The sequence below is a fragment of the Rhinichthys klamathensis genome, unplaced genomic scaffold, assembly GCF_029890125.1.
Source record: "Rhinichthys klamathensis goyatoka isolate OS25496 unplaced genomic scaffold, OSU_Roscu_1.1 h1tg000020l_1, whole genome shotgun sequence".
Taxonomy (NCBI): domain Eukaryota; kingdom Metazoa; phylum Chordata; class Actinopteri; order Cypriniformes; family Leuciscidae; genus Rhinichthys; species Rhinichthys klamathensis.
In genome coordinates, this window is record NW_026606571.1 from 68,984 (window position 1) to 85,382 (window position 16,399).

General features: G+C 38.4%; 1 protein-coding gene across 17 annotated transcripts in view; it reads right to left on the reverse strand.

The window, feature by feature from the left end:
• The window catches only part of hspg2 (heparan sulfate proteoglycan 2), a 121,955-nt gene that overhangs the window by 9,119 nt on the left and 96,437 nt on the right, over positions 1-16,399 (reverse strand). For 14 of the 17 annotated variants that reach the window (XM_056238539.1, XM_056238530.1, XM_056238524.1 and 11 more), the window contains 26 exons: positions 14,188-14,323; positions 13,953-14,104; positions 13,710-13,839; positions 12,842-12,985; positions 12,616-12,750; positions 12,236-12,417; positions 11,953-12,148; positions 11,669-11,848; positions 10,562-10,822; positions 10,281-10,443; positions 9,249-9,346; positions 8,892-9,158; positions 8,589-8,701; positions 8,288-8,435; positions 7,778-7,894; positions 7,349-7,366; positions 5,284-5,368; positions 5,026-5,170; positions 4,826-4,928; positions 4,607-4,716; positions 4,166-4,274; positions 3,483-3,578; positions 3,172-3,393; positions 2,434-2,678; positions 2,167-2,338; positions 693-815 (listed from right to left, as the gene is read on the reverse strand). In XM_056238539.1, coding sequence (XP_056094514.1) covers positions 693-815; positions 2,167-2,338; positions 2,434-2,678; positions 3,172-3,393; positions 3,483-3,578; positions 4,166-4,274; positions 4,607-4,716; positions 4,826-4,928; positions 5,026-5,170; positions 5,284-5,368; positions 7,349-7,366; positions 7,778-7,894; positions 8,288-8,435; positions 8,589-8,701; positions 8,892-9,158; positions 9,249-9,346; positions 10,281-10,443; positions 10,562-10,822; positions 11,669-11,848; positions 11,953-12,148; positions 12,236-12,417; positions 12,616-12,750; positions 12,842-12,985; positions 13,710-13,839; positions 13,953-14,104; positions 14,188-14,323 — 3,850 coding nt within the window. The remainder of the gene's footprint in view (positions 1-692; positions 816-2,166; positions 2,339-2,433; positions 2,679-3,171; positions 3,394-3,482; positions 3,579-4,165; positions 4,275-4,606; positions 4,717-4,825; positions 4,929-5,025; positions 5,171-5,283; positions 5,369-7,348; positions 7,367-7,777; positions 7,895-8,287; positions 8,436-8,588; positions 8,702-8,891; positions 9,159-9,248; positions 9,347-10,280; positions 10,444-10,561; positions 10,823-11,668; positions 11,849-11,952; positions 12,149-12,235; positions 12,418-12,615; positions 12,751-12,841; positions 12,986-13,709; positions 13,840-13,952; positions 14,105-14,187; positions 14,324-16,399) is intronic. The other 3 variants (XM_056238516.1, XM_056238604.1, XM_056238596.1) reach the window with 1 other exon arrangement.

Sequence of the window (16,399 nt, forward strand, 5' to 3'; positions counted from 1 at the left end):
ATAGTGGTATGGAACAGTGTTGTTATTGCTAACCAAAGCAGAAAACATAAAATTATTTCCATTAACTGAGAAAAGCTGAAATAAAATAAGTTTAAGCTGAAGTACTAAAATTACTAAAAGTGAAATAAATAGAAGTATTAAAAAACGAATAAAATTACTCATACAACGATTAGAATGAAAACCCAAAAAAAAAAAAAAAGATAATTGAGAATATGAATAAATACTATAATAGTATATCAATAATACTACAGTAACACTGGTACGGGAGACTTGGGCCCGAATTATTTTTATGAATTCCCAAAACTAACATTTTGACAATCATATTTTTGCTCATACAGCTATTTGGGTCACAAGTGAATTGTATCTGTTCTATGAACCTTTTTTTCTTCATGGCAATAACAGTGGAAATGTGCATTAGCCTTTATTGTGCCCAAGACTAAGGTTTGTAAAATAAAAGCGTACATTGATTAATATAATAACTAGCACCATTCTCCTCATAATATGTTCTTAATGATAAAGTTGACTGCATAGAATGAGCTGACAATTATGTACAATATAATAGAAAAATAAATGCAAAAAGTGTACAATATACCTACATTTGCAGCAATGCAGGTGCTAATCGGAAGGCAAAGATCATATGCAAAAAGATTTTGCAAAACAATGTGTTAATCATCTAGCAGTTGTGAACTGACCTTTCTCACAGTGTCGGCCTGTGTAGCCGGCCAGACACACACACTGGTTATTCACACAGCTGCCACCATTCTGGCACTGCGAAGAATCTCGACAGGTGTCCCTCACTATTTCACAACGGTCACCTGAAGAACACCAAAATATGGAAAAACAAAAGGAATAAAATCTTGATTAAATAATTCTTTGAAATAAAATTGAATAATGAGGATTTTCAGAGCCTTAGCAAGCTTAACATGCAGAATGTCTTTGAACCATTAAAACATCCTGCAAGTTTCATAGCTTAAAACGTCCTGCTTATTATAAATAAAGCATTTAATCAAGGTCCAAAAAACAGCTCATTTTGATATTGGGTGACATGTGGTGTGACACAGGCAAATTCATTTTCATACAACTGCCTCCAGAGCAAGACATTGACAAATAGTTACACATCATCGCACCATAGGCCCCGCCCACTGGCATTCCCCGTGGATGTGAGCATTGCATCGCATCGTGTCAAAAGCAAATAGAACTCATTACAATCACTGACGCTGTTTACACTGGATACAGTATAGGCTACAGATGCAGGCTTGAGTCTGGTGACAACAGGACAAATGGAAGAGTGAAAGAATGTTCGTTTTAAACGCATCCAGTTTAAATGCCTCATTTGCTTCTCTGTACAGACTTCAGAAGGATCCCTGGATTTAACAGTGTCACGGATCGCGCTGGAGGATTATATGTTTGTTCAGAACATTTTGTTTTGTGAATGAGGCACAGTGTAATGGAGAGTTCGCAAAGAAACTTTTGTTTTTAGCAGCCAACTGTATTGGATATGACGGCAGTTACATCGCAAACCGTAAGCAAATGATTTCATAATGCTTTGTCTGTATAGGATGGTTTTATATGGATTTTTTCAAAACACTTACTTGCGTGCAATAGGGAGTGGGCATTGATATTTTTTCCTATTCATGAGGTCGCCAATCATAACAGTGGTCATTTACTGACAAGCCTTAAAGGAGACGCATATACAGTATCTACACTGCCGTTCAAAAGTGTGGGATTGGTGAGATTTTTTTATGTTTTTGAAAGAAGTCTCTTATACTCACCTCTTTTATTTGATTACAAAATACAACAACAAAACTGTAAAATTGTTGAAATATTATTACAATTTAAAATAACTGTTATCTATTTGAATATATTTTAAAATGTAATTTATTCCTGTGTTGGCAAAGCTGAATTTTCAGCATCATTACTCCAGTCTTCAGTGTCGCATCAACATTTTTTTTTTGTGCAAAAAAACATTATTAATATTATACGTAAATTTCAAAGAACATATTAAAATAATTTTAAAAATCCATCCCTGATCCCTTTAAAATATATTTAAAAAAAAAACATAAAAAAGAAATATATATATATATACACACACACACTTATATTATATAATATAATATAAAGCCTCTCTACTAAGATCTCTACTTGAAAGTTGGTTAAGTAACTCACCCTCGTGTCCTTCAGGGCAGAGGCACTGGTACTCGTACTCAGCACTGGCCATACATGTGCCTCCGTGCAGACAAGGCCTGCGGTCACATGGGCTGCCATCTTCACACTGGCTGATGGCACTGCTCTCAGTGAAGCTATATGAGAGATCCACCTTCTTTCCATTAATGAAGACCTGTAAAGAAAAACAAAGCCAAAAGAAACTATTTCATTTCCAAACATGACTGTGGGCTGTAATGCAAACAACAATTCAATGCAATACATTCTCACCTCTCCTATGCATCCATCAAACAGCATGCTAACATTTGCAGGTTTGGGCAAGATGTCCATGCTGGGCACCCCTCCCAGATACATGGGTGTGTGGATATTAAGACCTTGGGCCTTGCCTGGAGAGGACCTTGTGATCTCTCGTGCATGGTCCACCTTCAAGGAGCCGTCTTTATTGAGCCGTTCGGCCACCACACGATGCCACTGACCCAGAGACACGGGCTCTTGACTGCGCAGAACAGCTTGACCTGAGAGCACGGAAATGAAAATGTATTTAGCTTGAACTGGAGGGTATCAAGGCATTATATACAGCTTCTAAGTTTCGATATCTGTAAGGTAACCTTGCGCTCAAGTGAGCACTAAAGTACTTTGTTACTTTAGTGTCCAATTACTATTACCAATTATCTATTTATAGATAGATAGATAGATAGATAGATAGATAGATAGATAGATAGATAGATAGATAGATAGATAGATAGATAGATAGATAGATAGATAGATAGATAGATAGATAGATAGATAGATAGATAGATAGATAGATAGATAGATAGATAGATAAAACGACAGACAGATAGATAAACCGAAAAAACATTTATTATTTATACAATATTTAATTTGGCCTCTTGAGGGTGATGATCACCATTTTCCAAAAATCAAGCACATCCTGTAATTGACCATGACAAAGAAAAATAATTATTTTTTGCAAAAAATATATCATGATTTGATTATCAGACCTCTTACCTGTACCGAGTTCATATCGGAACTCGACATGTCCATCTACCATAGATAACGTCACAAAATCCTCCACTTTCATCTTTTTGCCTCCACTAAAGAACATCAACCCATCAATATCCATGGGCTTAAACTCCATCTCGATGCGGAGGTCATTATGAATATTAGTCAGAGGAGGATATGCGATGTATGATACATCTCCATCAAACAATGGTGTCGTTACCAGAGTACCTACGATTGTCAAGAAGAGGGTAAGTGAGAACCACAGTTGACCTTAAAGTGCTCAGGGAACTTTAGATGTGAATGATATTGAGCTTTACCATCCATGCACTTCACTCCAGACTTGCCCAAGTGACAGCGGCAGTCATAGCCCCCAATAGGTCTGTTAATGCAGGTGGCATCTGGTCCACAGGCCTCTGTTGCGGTTAACAGTTTTTAGATATCACATAAAAAAATGGATGGAAACAACATTATGCATTTGAATTCTTAAAATATGCATAAAAAAACGTATGTGCTCAATTGAGGCAGACAATTTTAATCTGATAAGAAGACATTGCACCCCATCTCAAATGTTAATTTGGTCATTCTGAAATGCCTGAGTCAAAGTCTGTCTTCAAAATGGTTGGGTGTAATTACTTCCCAGGAGTGTCTCGCACAATTGCGTACCAAAGCACCAGCACTCAGAACGCAAGATAACAGCGTTTATTACATTTTATCTGCGTACTCTGAGGCGCAAGTCATTTATAGTGTACAAAGTGGCTTAGTTAGCAGCTTAATCAGTGGCATCCTCTACGGATTGCAGCAACTTACAGATATTTTGTGCCAATTTCTCAGGAAGTGACTTGGAAGTCTATTGAACATGGGATGGAAACAGTGCTTTATTCGCAAATGTTTTATGTGATATTAAAATTTTGCGCACAAGTTCAATTTGCAACTTTAGATGGAAACGTAGCTTATGAAGCTAAGGAGGAGTGATTCTGATCCTGCTTTTAAAAATTCTGACCTGTGTGGCAGTGCGAGGAGGAGTGATGCTGGCAGTTGCTCCCTGTGTATCCTCTCTGGCAATTGCATTTGTAGAGACTGGCTACAGAATCCGCACACACTCCACCATTCTGAAACGCACACATTACTTTAGGTAACCGGTTTTCACAGGCCAATAACACAAAAAACATACACTGGCCCCAACAAAGTTGGAGAAAAATCATATAAGACAAAAAATGACAAGTATTTGACTTTATTCATTCACTTAAAATCACTGTGGTTTGTGCCTACCTAGAAAAGTGACATTAGTCTTAAGGACTAGCATCACATGATACTTTATTCACATGATATTTTGTTTCTTCAGCAATAAAATTCACATATTTTTGTGTGACTTACGCAAGTGTCCGAATACCAAATACTGTGCATGCTGATTCAAAGAATAATTTTGTTTGTAGGGGATTACCTGACATGGGCGGTCCTTGCATGTGGGACAATTCGAAACTCCAGTGGAACTTTTATCAAGGTCCTTGAAAATGACCTCATCACCTTGTATTATCAGCTGCTTGATACAGCCTTAAAGAAAGACAAAAACTCAGTGAAAGAAGGCTATTTATATGAAAGCTACAACTGATACATTCCTATGAAATTCATATGGCACAGAATAACATAAGGGTTTTCTCACCAACAAACCCTGTCTTGAGGTCTGCAGTTTTAGCAATCATGCTATAATTGGGATAACCGCCAACAAAAAGCTCCTCATTCAGATCCAGGCCCTTGAATTTCCCCTGCTCGGACACACAACATGTTTCAAATTTGTTTAACTGCCATGCTACCACCACAAAACAGCATATTAATTAGGGATATGGAGAGAGGAATATGCACCTGTGAAGTTCCATTTATAGGAGCTTCTCCATCCACAACAAGAGAGCCCTGAGTCTGATTCCTATAGAGCTGCACTGTGTGAAACTCGCCCAGTTTAATGGCAGTAGGGTAACGAATAGTTGCCATCCCAGAGCCCACGTCAAACCTGTGGAAGAAAAATATGCACATTTGGAACATCAAATCAAAAAGCCAACGTTATATCCAGTTTTAGAAGCAAAATGTTCTCCGAGATGGGTATGATATTAAAAGGTAATGCACCTGAATTCAGGGCGGCCGCCCACCAACCCAAAAGATATGAAGTCAGCTCCTGTGGTCTTCTTTTGTCCATTATAAATGATCATACCTGGACATGAAAGGAAAAGATAAGTCCAATGCGGCATTCGCCCTACCTAACCATGGAGCTTGCCAAAGCACAAAGCCCTTTTTTAAGCTGAAAGTAAAGCAGCATGCTGAGGGAAAAGCTGCTGCCATGTTCAGCATCTCACAATGCCAATCACTGCCAACGCAAGCCACATGCATGGGCACATGCCATGACTCTGCCCTGTCTCCATCACATGGGGTAGTACAGACCAGTGGCTCTCAACTGATAGGTTGCAAACCAAAAATTGGTACTGGTACTGTGCTGGATCACTGCTTGAGTTTCAAAAGCAAAACCTTTTGAGAACCACTGGTATAGATCGAGGGCATTAGTCAGCATTCAAAAAGAACCATCGATGAGGTTGCCGAAACATAACCTTCAGTTTTATTTCATGTAGGGATACACAATATATTGTTACCATATTAGTTATCGGCAGATATTAGCAATTGTATATTTTTATTGATAGGGCAGCACAATTTGGAAAATTGGAAAACTCTAATAGCAATTTTTGTGATAAAAATTGTAATTCAAAAATAAAATATGAAATGCTGTGCTTGTTAACACTAGGACTCCCGGAATTCTATAACTACTATAATGGCCATAGCAGTCATTCTGACTGCTCATCCATTATTTGCATATACTTTCAATAAGCTATATCAAATCTAAGAATAAATGGATCTGTAATGTTAGTATAGGTAATAATAAACATCAGAACATTACATTTTAATTATGATTTACTCAGCCTCATCAAGGCTCTGAAGCATGGCTAAAGCCTCTGTGGCAGTCATTCTTCTTGCTGACATTGTTCTGATATTCTCTTTTCAATATTTCAATTTGGTTTTAGCTCGAAGCTAAAGCTAGATTTCAGCTTTGCAATAGACTAAACAAACAACAAGAGAAATTGTTGCTAGTCAACGGTGATGCATCTTCAAGAGCGGGAAAAAGGAGCAACCGACACACGGTCTGTAATGCATACGGTCAGTATGACTGTTGTGGCCATTCAAGGTAGAAATACTCAAAACTCTTTTGTGTCTTGTAATTTTAATAAAATAACAATGATAGAATAAAATATAGGCACATTTAGGAAAAGTAAGGGTCCTATAGTTACATGGGTTTTATTTCAACAAAGTTATTACATTGCAACTTTTTAAAGCAGTCAAAATGAATGCCTTTGGTAGTTCTAGGTAGAAATACTCAAAACTCTTTTGTGTCTTGTAATTTTAATAAAATAACAATGATAGAATAAAATATAGACACATTCAGGAAAAGTCAGGGTCCTATAGTTACATGGGTTTTATTTCAACAAAGTTGAAACTTGGGAGTGTCCTTGGGAGTCCTTGAACTCCTTGGGAGTTCTAGTGGGAAAATTATAATCCCACTATGCGATTACAGTTGTATTTCTATTAATCGTGCAGCCCTATTTATTGTTATCTGTCGATATTTTATATTTAATTGTACATGCTCATTTTCGCATTTAGATTACCTTCGCCATTCATTTAATGCATTTAATAAAAACATTAATAATTATTAAGTTAATAACACTGTTAAATTTAATCTTTAACAAATCTCAAAATAAATGGCATTTTTTTAAAACTGTACATTACAATGTTGTGATGCCTAAATTCTCTTGTAGAATCTAAAATGAATTATTTTATTTTTCCGGGTTTTTTTAAACTTCAAAAAACCCAACTTTGCACACATGCTGTATACTGTAACTGTCACTAAAAGGTGTAAAAGCTTCAGTCGGTCCATGATAACGTTCCTGCATCATGCTGCAACCAACTCAACGAGACGCAGAAGTGCCTTGATGGACATTGGACATCATATCTATTGTCATGCCTGCATATGTTTATTAGGGCCATTCTAAGGGCCCAATGAGAGTATGCTGAGCTGCACTGCTGCATGGCATTATTAAATCTTGCAGCATGTGCACTCAGACACTCTCAGGCAAGCAAGCAGACTCACCGGCATACAAAATGAGCCCTTCATACCAAAGAGAGGTGAAGGAGGGTAAAGAACAAAAAGAATAATTGAGTTTACATACAAGGACTAAACATTTTAGAAACAGTGTGCCCTTCATATAATACATGTAACACTGATCATAACCTTTAAAGAGAAAGTCATTTTAAAAATAAAAATTCTCATGATTTTCCAAACCTGTATGACTTCTATTCTTCAGTGGAACAAACAATTAAACATTTTGCAGAATCTTTAAGCAGGGGATTTCCATACAATAAGCCACAGTCATTATGAAAAAGACCAGCAGGAAAAATCTTCAAAATATATATTTTTCTGTCTCAAAGATGAAACAAAGTCATGAAACAAGTTTGGAACAACATGAAGGTGAATAAATAATATAACTTTTTGCAGTAAAATAGTTTTCAGGGACCTTACCATCAACATTGTCTGGCCTGAAGGTAATTTTGATGCTGAATGCTTTGTAGGAGTTTTTGATGGTGGGCAGTGTGAGGTACGAGAGAGGCTCCTGGGTAAAGTAAGGCATCACTCTCTCTGGAAGACCACATGAACACAGACCGAATGTTAGAGAGACAAGCAGTAGAACATTTCAGAAAATCTTCAGTGGAAGAAATAGCTCATGAAAAACATGTCTTGGTTGTGAATGTTTCCAAATATTCAATCTACAAGACACTCTACAAGCATTCTGAAAGCAACATTTTGTAAGTCACAAAATATCTGCTAAATGACACTTAACCAGGTGTGTAGTTCTTGTGAAGATGTGTAATCAAACCTATACTTGTCTATTATTATCCAACCATACAGGTGAAATAATTGCTGCCATCACAAAGCCACAATTACAGACAAGCAGTATTGCCACTTAAGACCTACACGAAAAAAAAAAGAAGATATGTAACTGCAGATAGAACAGACTTGTATGTAACCAACCATGAACATTGAGTCTGGTGAAGGCCTCAACTTTCCCCTGCTTATTAGCAGCTGTACACACATACGTTCCTGCATCTGAGTGTGTGACACCAGGGACTGTCAGGACATGTCCATCCTGTCTGCACTTAGAGGGTAACTCATTCTCCACCTGTAAGATGAGGACAAAGAATCGCTTTCTGAAATCAACGGAACCATATTTAGAACTCTAAACAGGACTGACAACTGCAATATGCTGCTGTGTGAACATATGGGTTTAGGGTCAAGAATTAGGTCGAGTTAAGCCATGAAACATAAGGGTTACCTTTGACCATATGATGGTTGGGACTGGGTATCCAGATGCGATGCAGGGCAAGACCGCATCAGAGCCAACTGTCACTTCCTTTTCCTCAGGCTGTGCAGCAATCTGAGGCAAGGCTACAAAAGTGCACATGTTTCAGGAATCAGGGTTCAGTTACATCCAAAGCATTTCTCTTTAATACTGTGCACTGCTGTATGAGACTCCATTTGTAGGAGACCCTGAGCTTGATGTCTTTTTTAAGGTGTTACACAAGACAAATTAAAACCAATGGCAAAAGAAACATCCTGGATATAATAATGTACTCACACTGGATATTAAGGACCACATGGGAATGCTCTGAGCCAACATTATTAGTGGCAGTGCAGCGGTACTGTCCTGAATCCGATTCGGTCACTTGATCAATCCTCAGGATGTTCCCCCTTACTTCCACGTGATCAGGAAGCGAGCCTCCCACTTTACTCCAGCGCACTGTGGGCTCGGGGTCACCGATCGCATGGCACTCAAACTCCACGGAGTTGCCCACCATCACCGTCTGTACTGATGTGCGCACGTTGATCTTCACTTTGGGTAGAGCTGTGAAGACAAAAAGCACAGTCAGTGGGTTTTAAAGTCTAGTTAACCCAAGATTTGGAAACATATTGTATTTTGGGTGCCATAAGGGACCTTGAATGGTGAGTTTAGCACTGTCCTGAGCCTGTCCAAACAGACTTGTAGCTCTGCAGGTGTAGATTCCCTCATTGCTTTGCTCAAGGTTCTCGATTCTGCACAAATAAGAACAAAGATTATAAATAAAGGATACACAGCATAATAATTTAAATATATATATATTTATATACTGTTCAGAATTTGTTTTAAGTTATGGGAAATATACAGTACAGTTCAAACGTTTGAGGGCAGTCATTTCAAAAGTGACAGTAAAGACAGTAAAAATTTCTATTAAAAAAATGCTGTTCTTTTGTACTCTCTATTCATCAAAGAATCCTGAATTTTTTTTTATCACAGTTTCCACAAACATATACAGCAGCACAACATTCATAACAATAAGATTAGTTTCTTGAGCATAAAAACAGCATATTTATATAATTAAAATACTGAATCCTATCCTATTTTATTTTACATCTGCACCCTTGTTTCCCATTCTGGTGTTTTTTTAAACTGAATTTTAATGTTAAAGGGTTAGTTCGCCCAAAAATGAATCCCATAATTTACTCACCCTCAAGCCATCCTAGGTGTTTCAGCCAAACACAAGCAGAGTTATATTAAAAAAATATCCTGGCTCTTCATGCGTCGGGTCAGAGGTCACCCTTCTGCCTGAACTCAATTCGCGTATGGCCCTTATCGGAAGCCAGTGATTATAGTTTATGAAAATATAAATATGGATATTTTTCTTACAAAAACTCATCGCTTCGCTTCAGGCGGCCTTTATTAACCCCCTTGAGCCGTGTGGAGCACTTTTATAATGGATGGATCTGCTTTTTGGGCTTCAAAATCTAGGGTACCATTCACTCTCATTATAAAGCTTGGAAGAGACAATATATCTCTGATAATTTATCTCTGATTGTGTTTGGCTGAAAGAAGAGAGTCATATACACCTAGGATAGCTTGAGGGTGAGTAAATTATGGGATCATTTTCCTTTTGGGGCGAACTAACCCTTTAAATGTTTGATAGTCAATGTTTATATCAGATAATGTCACCTGAGCACTCCATCTTTAATGTGATGATTTGGCGGAAGAACTCCTCCCTCCTTCAGCCACTCAATCTCAATCTGAGACCCTCCTTTAGCAGCACAGGTAAACTCCACAGCACTGCCCAGAGCCTTCACTTCCACCTGTGGGGACACTTTCACCGACAGGGGTGCTGCAGGACACAGGGGTCAGAGGTCAAGCTGAATGCCAGTGACAATTCATCTGACGATCCCTTTGTGAGATTGAGAGAATGCATGATGTATGCATGATACTGAAATGACAATACTCACATCGGACAGAGACTTTGGCCAGCGCTTCACTCTTGCCAACCTTGTTGCTGGCCACACACTTGTATGTCCCAGCATCGTTCTCCTTGGCCAGGTTGATCTGGAGGTCTCCTCCTTGCAGCTGAGCAGTAGGAGGCAAGCTGCCGTTGACCTTAGTCCACTCATAACGCAAGGGTGGGGTGCCATGGGCCAGGCACTGCAGTCGGACTACTTCACCCACTCGCACTGACACGTCATCGGGCAAGGAAGTGGCATAGGGTGGGGCTGCTCCGACCAAAGAAATGTCAGTTAGAGGATGTTGGATAACTACAGCTGGCTCATATTAGAGAGCTTTACAAGAACAGGAAAACATGCTTCACACTTGTTTGAGGAATTTGGACAGCAGCTAAAATGTAAGAAAAGAGAAAAAAAGGTTATGTATTCTAGTATAAATATCTAAACTAAATTAACCTGTGTAACTAAAAAAATTACAAGTACTGTACAAGATAAGTTTTTTTTTTTTTTTTTTTTTGATTTTAGTGTATTTCCCCAACTGGTATCAAGTTTAAATCTCACATGAGGTAAGGTTTATGGTTAAAACAGGAAAAAAAGTTTGCCCATTCAAAACTATAATAAATGAATTCCAAATATATCATGTATTAAGAAATGTTTAAATTATGTACATTTATTGTGTTTAGATTAGTTTTTCTGGCAAACAAGACCAAAATATTGAATAAGAATATTATTTATTGTAATGTGCCACACAGCGATAGGTGCCCTGGTTTTTGGCCTGGGCATTGGTAATGATCATGACAGAATTGTCGGGACCAATCTTTACAATCTCTACAGGACAAACAAACAAAAAAAGTGATGATAAATATCTAAATGTTTGGCATGGTCTCCAAATTTGTTCATAAAGGATGCATGATGTATGTTTTTCAATATTTATTCTCTGAAGTCTAAATACAATATACGATTTTGCTTCAAGTACATGTATTTGGTTTGAGGGATATTTTTACTTGAAAACAAAGCATAATATTATTTTGAAGTGTAAACTAATAATGTCTGTATTATGTGCATCAGGTGAACAAGGAATAAAAATGATCATCTCTATAAATGAATAAAGCTCACTGTCGACTTCCAGCATGATGGTGACTTCACTGGTGCCCATGTGGTTAGTGGCATTGCAGACATATTGACCAGAGTCCTGACGGCCCACATTAGGTAAGACCAGGCTGTTGTCGACCATCTTGTGTCTCCAAGGCAGAGAAGACCGTTCTTTAGACCATGTGATTGTAGGCTTTGGGAATCCTTTAGGTAAGATACAAGAGCTTTAAGCACACACTCTTTAATTTAGATATATTAATGGGTTTTAACCATCAAAACTGAAAAATGCTGCCTACGGTTGCACCTACCATGGGCATCACAATGAAGCGTGGCAGTTGACCCTTCTACCACAACTGTCAAAGGCTCACGGACGCTGGCACGGGGAACAGTTGGCACCTGAGGCCCTCCTTCTACAAACACCTCTACACGAGTCTCAGTTGTGCCCTGGTTATTCTGTGCTGTGCACACATATGTGCCACTGTCTTCTGGCCGTGCAACTAACACCTGAACATAGAATGAAACTCTCTGATTAACATACAGAGGCAAATGATTCTGTAAACAACAACGGCTTGACTACAAACAGCCCATAACCTGCATGACAGCACTGGTATCGGCAGGCACAGGGCTGCTCAGCATCGTCCTGCGGTTGTTGTCCAATCTGTGCCATCTCACAGAGGGTTTTGGCTCTCCAGCGGAATGGCATTCGAGATTGATGGGATCGCCGACCCTGACTCGCACCGGTCCTGCAGGGGTCACTACAGCCTTAGGAGATTCTAAGAATGAAATCACACAAAAGTATAAGAGAATGGAGCAACAAAAGTATCCGAACAGAAATATTCAGAAAATGGTGCACACCAAATGAAAATATGAATGAAATGAAAATAATGCTTGTTTCCAAACTGGTTTTCCAAAAACCAACCATCCCCTCCAACCATCTTTTCTTTTGAAAATTGCATTAAATGTTGCTATACCTCTTACAATGAGCGACACAATGCTGTGAGTCATTCCGAACAAGTTGCTGGCCACACAGCGATAGGTGCCCTGGTTTTTGGCCTGGGCATTGGTAATGGTCATGACAGAATTGTCGGGACCAACCTTCACGTTATCTAATGAACAAAAAGACATAAGCAAAATCATTAATACTCAGGTATCATCTTTTTAATTATACTGACATAACAGTGAATAGCAGCAGTCTACCTGACAGAGGCTGGTTGTTGGTGGGTTTCCACTCCAAGCGCACCGGCTGGGCTCCGCTGTGAACCCTGCACCTGAAGCTCGCCGACTCGCCCTGCTTCACTGCTACGCTATGTGGCTCAATGGAGATAATGGGGGTCTGGAGGCCTACTCCAAAACCACACCACAAAAAACAGTGAGCACATATTGCACACAGCATCAGGTCCAGAGTTAGAAATTTAAACAGGACTTGGGTCAAAAAAAAAAATGGGGGACTGCCTGTTGTACGTTGTGCAGTCTTCTGATTTGTTTAGTTATGCTTTTAGTGACCTCTTCCTGTCATATTAGTTCTGCATTCACTGTTGAATGTGTAGCAAATAAAGTCATATTTGATTTCATAACACAAATCAGCCTTAAAAATACAGAATGTGAAGAAAGCACTCCCAACAATAACTATATCAATATACATATAGTAGCTGTATAATCTAAAACAGGCAACGGCCAATTACGTATAATTATTTCTCTCTGATTGTGTATTGTGTTATGATACCTTATGCATTATATCAGATAATTATAATTTTTTTATAAGTAACAGTTATAATGGTTCAGAATGTGAAAACATTTGAGTTAATTGATTTGGCATAACATTCCCTCAAAAAATATAAAACAAAAAACTGAAATTAATTTCTGACAGTCACTGGGACACATTAAGAGAAGAATAGGCTTGAAAAATAAGTTATCTTTTGACACAATTCACAGAAAACCAAAATACGATAGGCGAGTCAAGGCGACACATTATGAAACAGCCTCTGCCTAAATAATAGCGTTTGGTTAATGCTGTTCTTGATAGACATTGACACACTCCTGTTTGTCATCAATGAAGAGGACTTACGGGAGGAGCTGGAGGTCACAGACACAGATACAGAAGCCTGGTGAGGGGATGGGCCGCCCTCCACCTGACAGATATATTCACCAGTGTCATCTGCAGAGGCCTGCAGGATCCGCAGCTGAGTCCCCAGCACCTTGCAAGCACACGTATGGTTCATATATTAAGCATGTGGGTCAGAAATCTAATGACGCAGATACTTATGAGATCACGTAAATCAAATATGCTTCATAATGGACAGAGATAAACCTGATGATTGGATGACAGCAGTCCACCTGCCCTTCTCCATTTGACAGATGCAGGAGAGGTTCCTGGAACGATGCAGTTGAGATCTAGAGTCTCTCCCTCCATTACTGAAGCAATAGAGGGTTGGATGGTGACTCCAGAGGGGATGATTTCACCTGATCAGTGCGAGAGGACAATATTAAAATGATATCCTATAAAAAAAACGTTAGTGTAAAATTAGTTTGATGGTTTGCCTCACCTCTTTTAACAAAGACCTCAATATAAGCTTCTGAGGAACCAACAGTGTTGCTTCCAACACAGAAATATGTGCCTGCATCAGATGACCTGATATTGGGTACGACGAGAGTGCCGATGTCAGTGCGCTCCATACGGGCCTGAGGAGGATATGCATATACGGATATTTCAGGACCATTTTTGAAATTATTGCTGCAATGCAAAAAAATGTCTGTGTAAAGTTGCTTTGACATGTTTGTACATTGTAAAAAGTGCTAAATATAAAACATTGAGAAGATTTATTATGTGAACATCAACAGTGTGTTTGTAGTACAATAGTAGCGGAATAAACATCAAAATGAACAACAGAGGACAAGTTTTATACTCATTACTTACCTTGCTTTGGTAAGACTCACATTACACTAAATAATACAGTTTAAATACATTCATATATTTCCTGCAAATACACTTTTAAAAAATAGTTTTGTTGTTTAGCATTTTAGTAATTTACATGATTTTTGTTATGAGGCTATCACCGTGTCCAGACCAAGACTAGCGGGCAAACTGAACGCGGGAAAAAATGAAAAAAGGCATGACGGAACACAATCACTCACAAACGTAGCCAATCAGAACAGTTCTCTCAGGTTCAACGCGCTGCAGCTGACAATAGCAAAACACAAACCTTATACTTTCATGACTTCAGTGATTATTCACTATTCAATATTTTTCATGGAATTGTTTTATTTTTGACAAATAGGTTTAGCGTTTACAGTGTATAATATCCGATTCTAAACTTCCACAATCAGTCTCACATCCTCCATGTTTGATGATTAAAGTCACCATGAAATCAATTCTTTTTTTTTTCATGGAATATTGCAGTATTTATTAAAATTTAAATGATTTATACGTGCTGCTCATCATTACTTTTCTTAAAATGCATGTGCCCTCGTAATCTTTAGGCAAAATAGCTTCCCCTCCCTCTTCTCTGTTGATGTGTTTTTCGGCACAAGGGTGGGACAAGCTCAAATCAAATCAATTCCCAATGGACAAAATCCTCCCCTACATTTTGTCTTGTTCAAAAAGCCGTTTAACTTGGATATACTGTCATGCTGCATCCCAATTCGCATACTATCCATCCTAAATAGTATTCGAAATTAGAATTAGTGTGTCCCAAATCGTAGTATTTTCAAATGAGCATTCCAAATATCCCCGGATGGTCTACTTTTTCCGGTTGGAATCAGAAGTGCAGATCCGTGACCTCAACCCATTGCACGATGGACAAGGATTCGATCAGAACTACAAACACGAATAAAAAGTGTTGAAAAACTACAAACATGACAGACGTGCAAGTCCGAAAATTAGGAAGAGAGATTTAGATAAAGGGGTTTGAGTGATTAATAATAAGTATCTAACCTGACGAAAAGATGTTATCCACATTTTATTTTATCTGCAACAACATTGTGAACTTTTGAAAATATATGTTTGGTCATTAACTTTTAAATGCATCATTATGCAGATCTGGCAGACCAACGCACTACTGGATTTCTCTCCGAAACGGTAGGAAATTAAATTCAATTGAATGTGAAGGAAGTGACGAAGTAGTATGTTCCAAAGCTTGCCTACTGTTCTGCTACAGACTCAAATGTACTTTTTCTTCACAAAAACAGTACATACTTTTAAGGCGCAGCAGTATTCACAATAGGGAAGAAAAGACTTCCGTTTCATGTTGACTTTAATATACAGGAGGAGAACTATTTGTATCCAATGAGGTTCCATTGTTGGCAGGGCTACCCAGCACGACACCGCAGAAACAAGTCAAAAGCCTGGAAAAATGTAATGGTCCTGTTTGCGGTGGCTTACAAAACATACAGGTACACTCTTGGTTGAAGCTTGGCGCATCTGGTTAAGGCACGGTGTAATTTTTCACGCCTCATAACATTGTTATTAATTATGGGTGTTACATTTATGGTGCTACAGGTCTATATTAGCAGATGATTAAACTGCCATTACCTGTAATTGATTAATGGCGTTGGTGAGGGTGATTATTTCACAAAACGAGACACATAGTAACAGTGGACAGTTAAAGCAGCTAGTGGCTACACAACATCTACATACTTATCCAGAACTGCAAATCAACCTTAAAAAGCAAACATATTAACACTTTCTCTTTTTTTAAGGATTTATCCACCTTATTTTTAATGTAAGAGCGGGTGTGAAACATTTCGGCTGCCATCCAC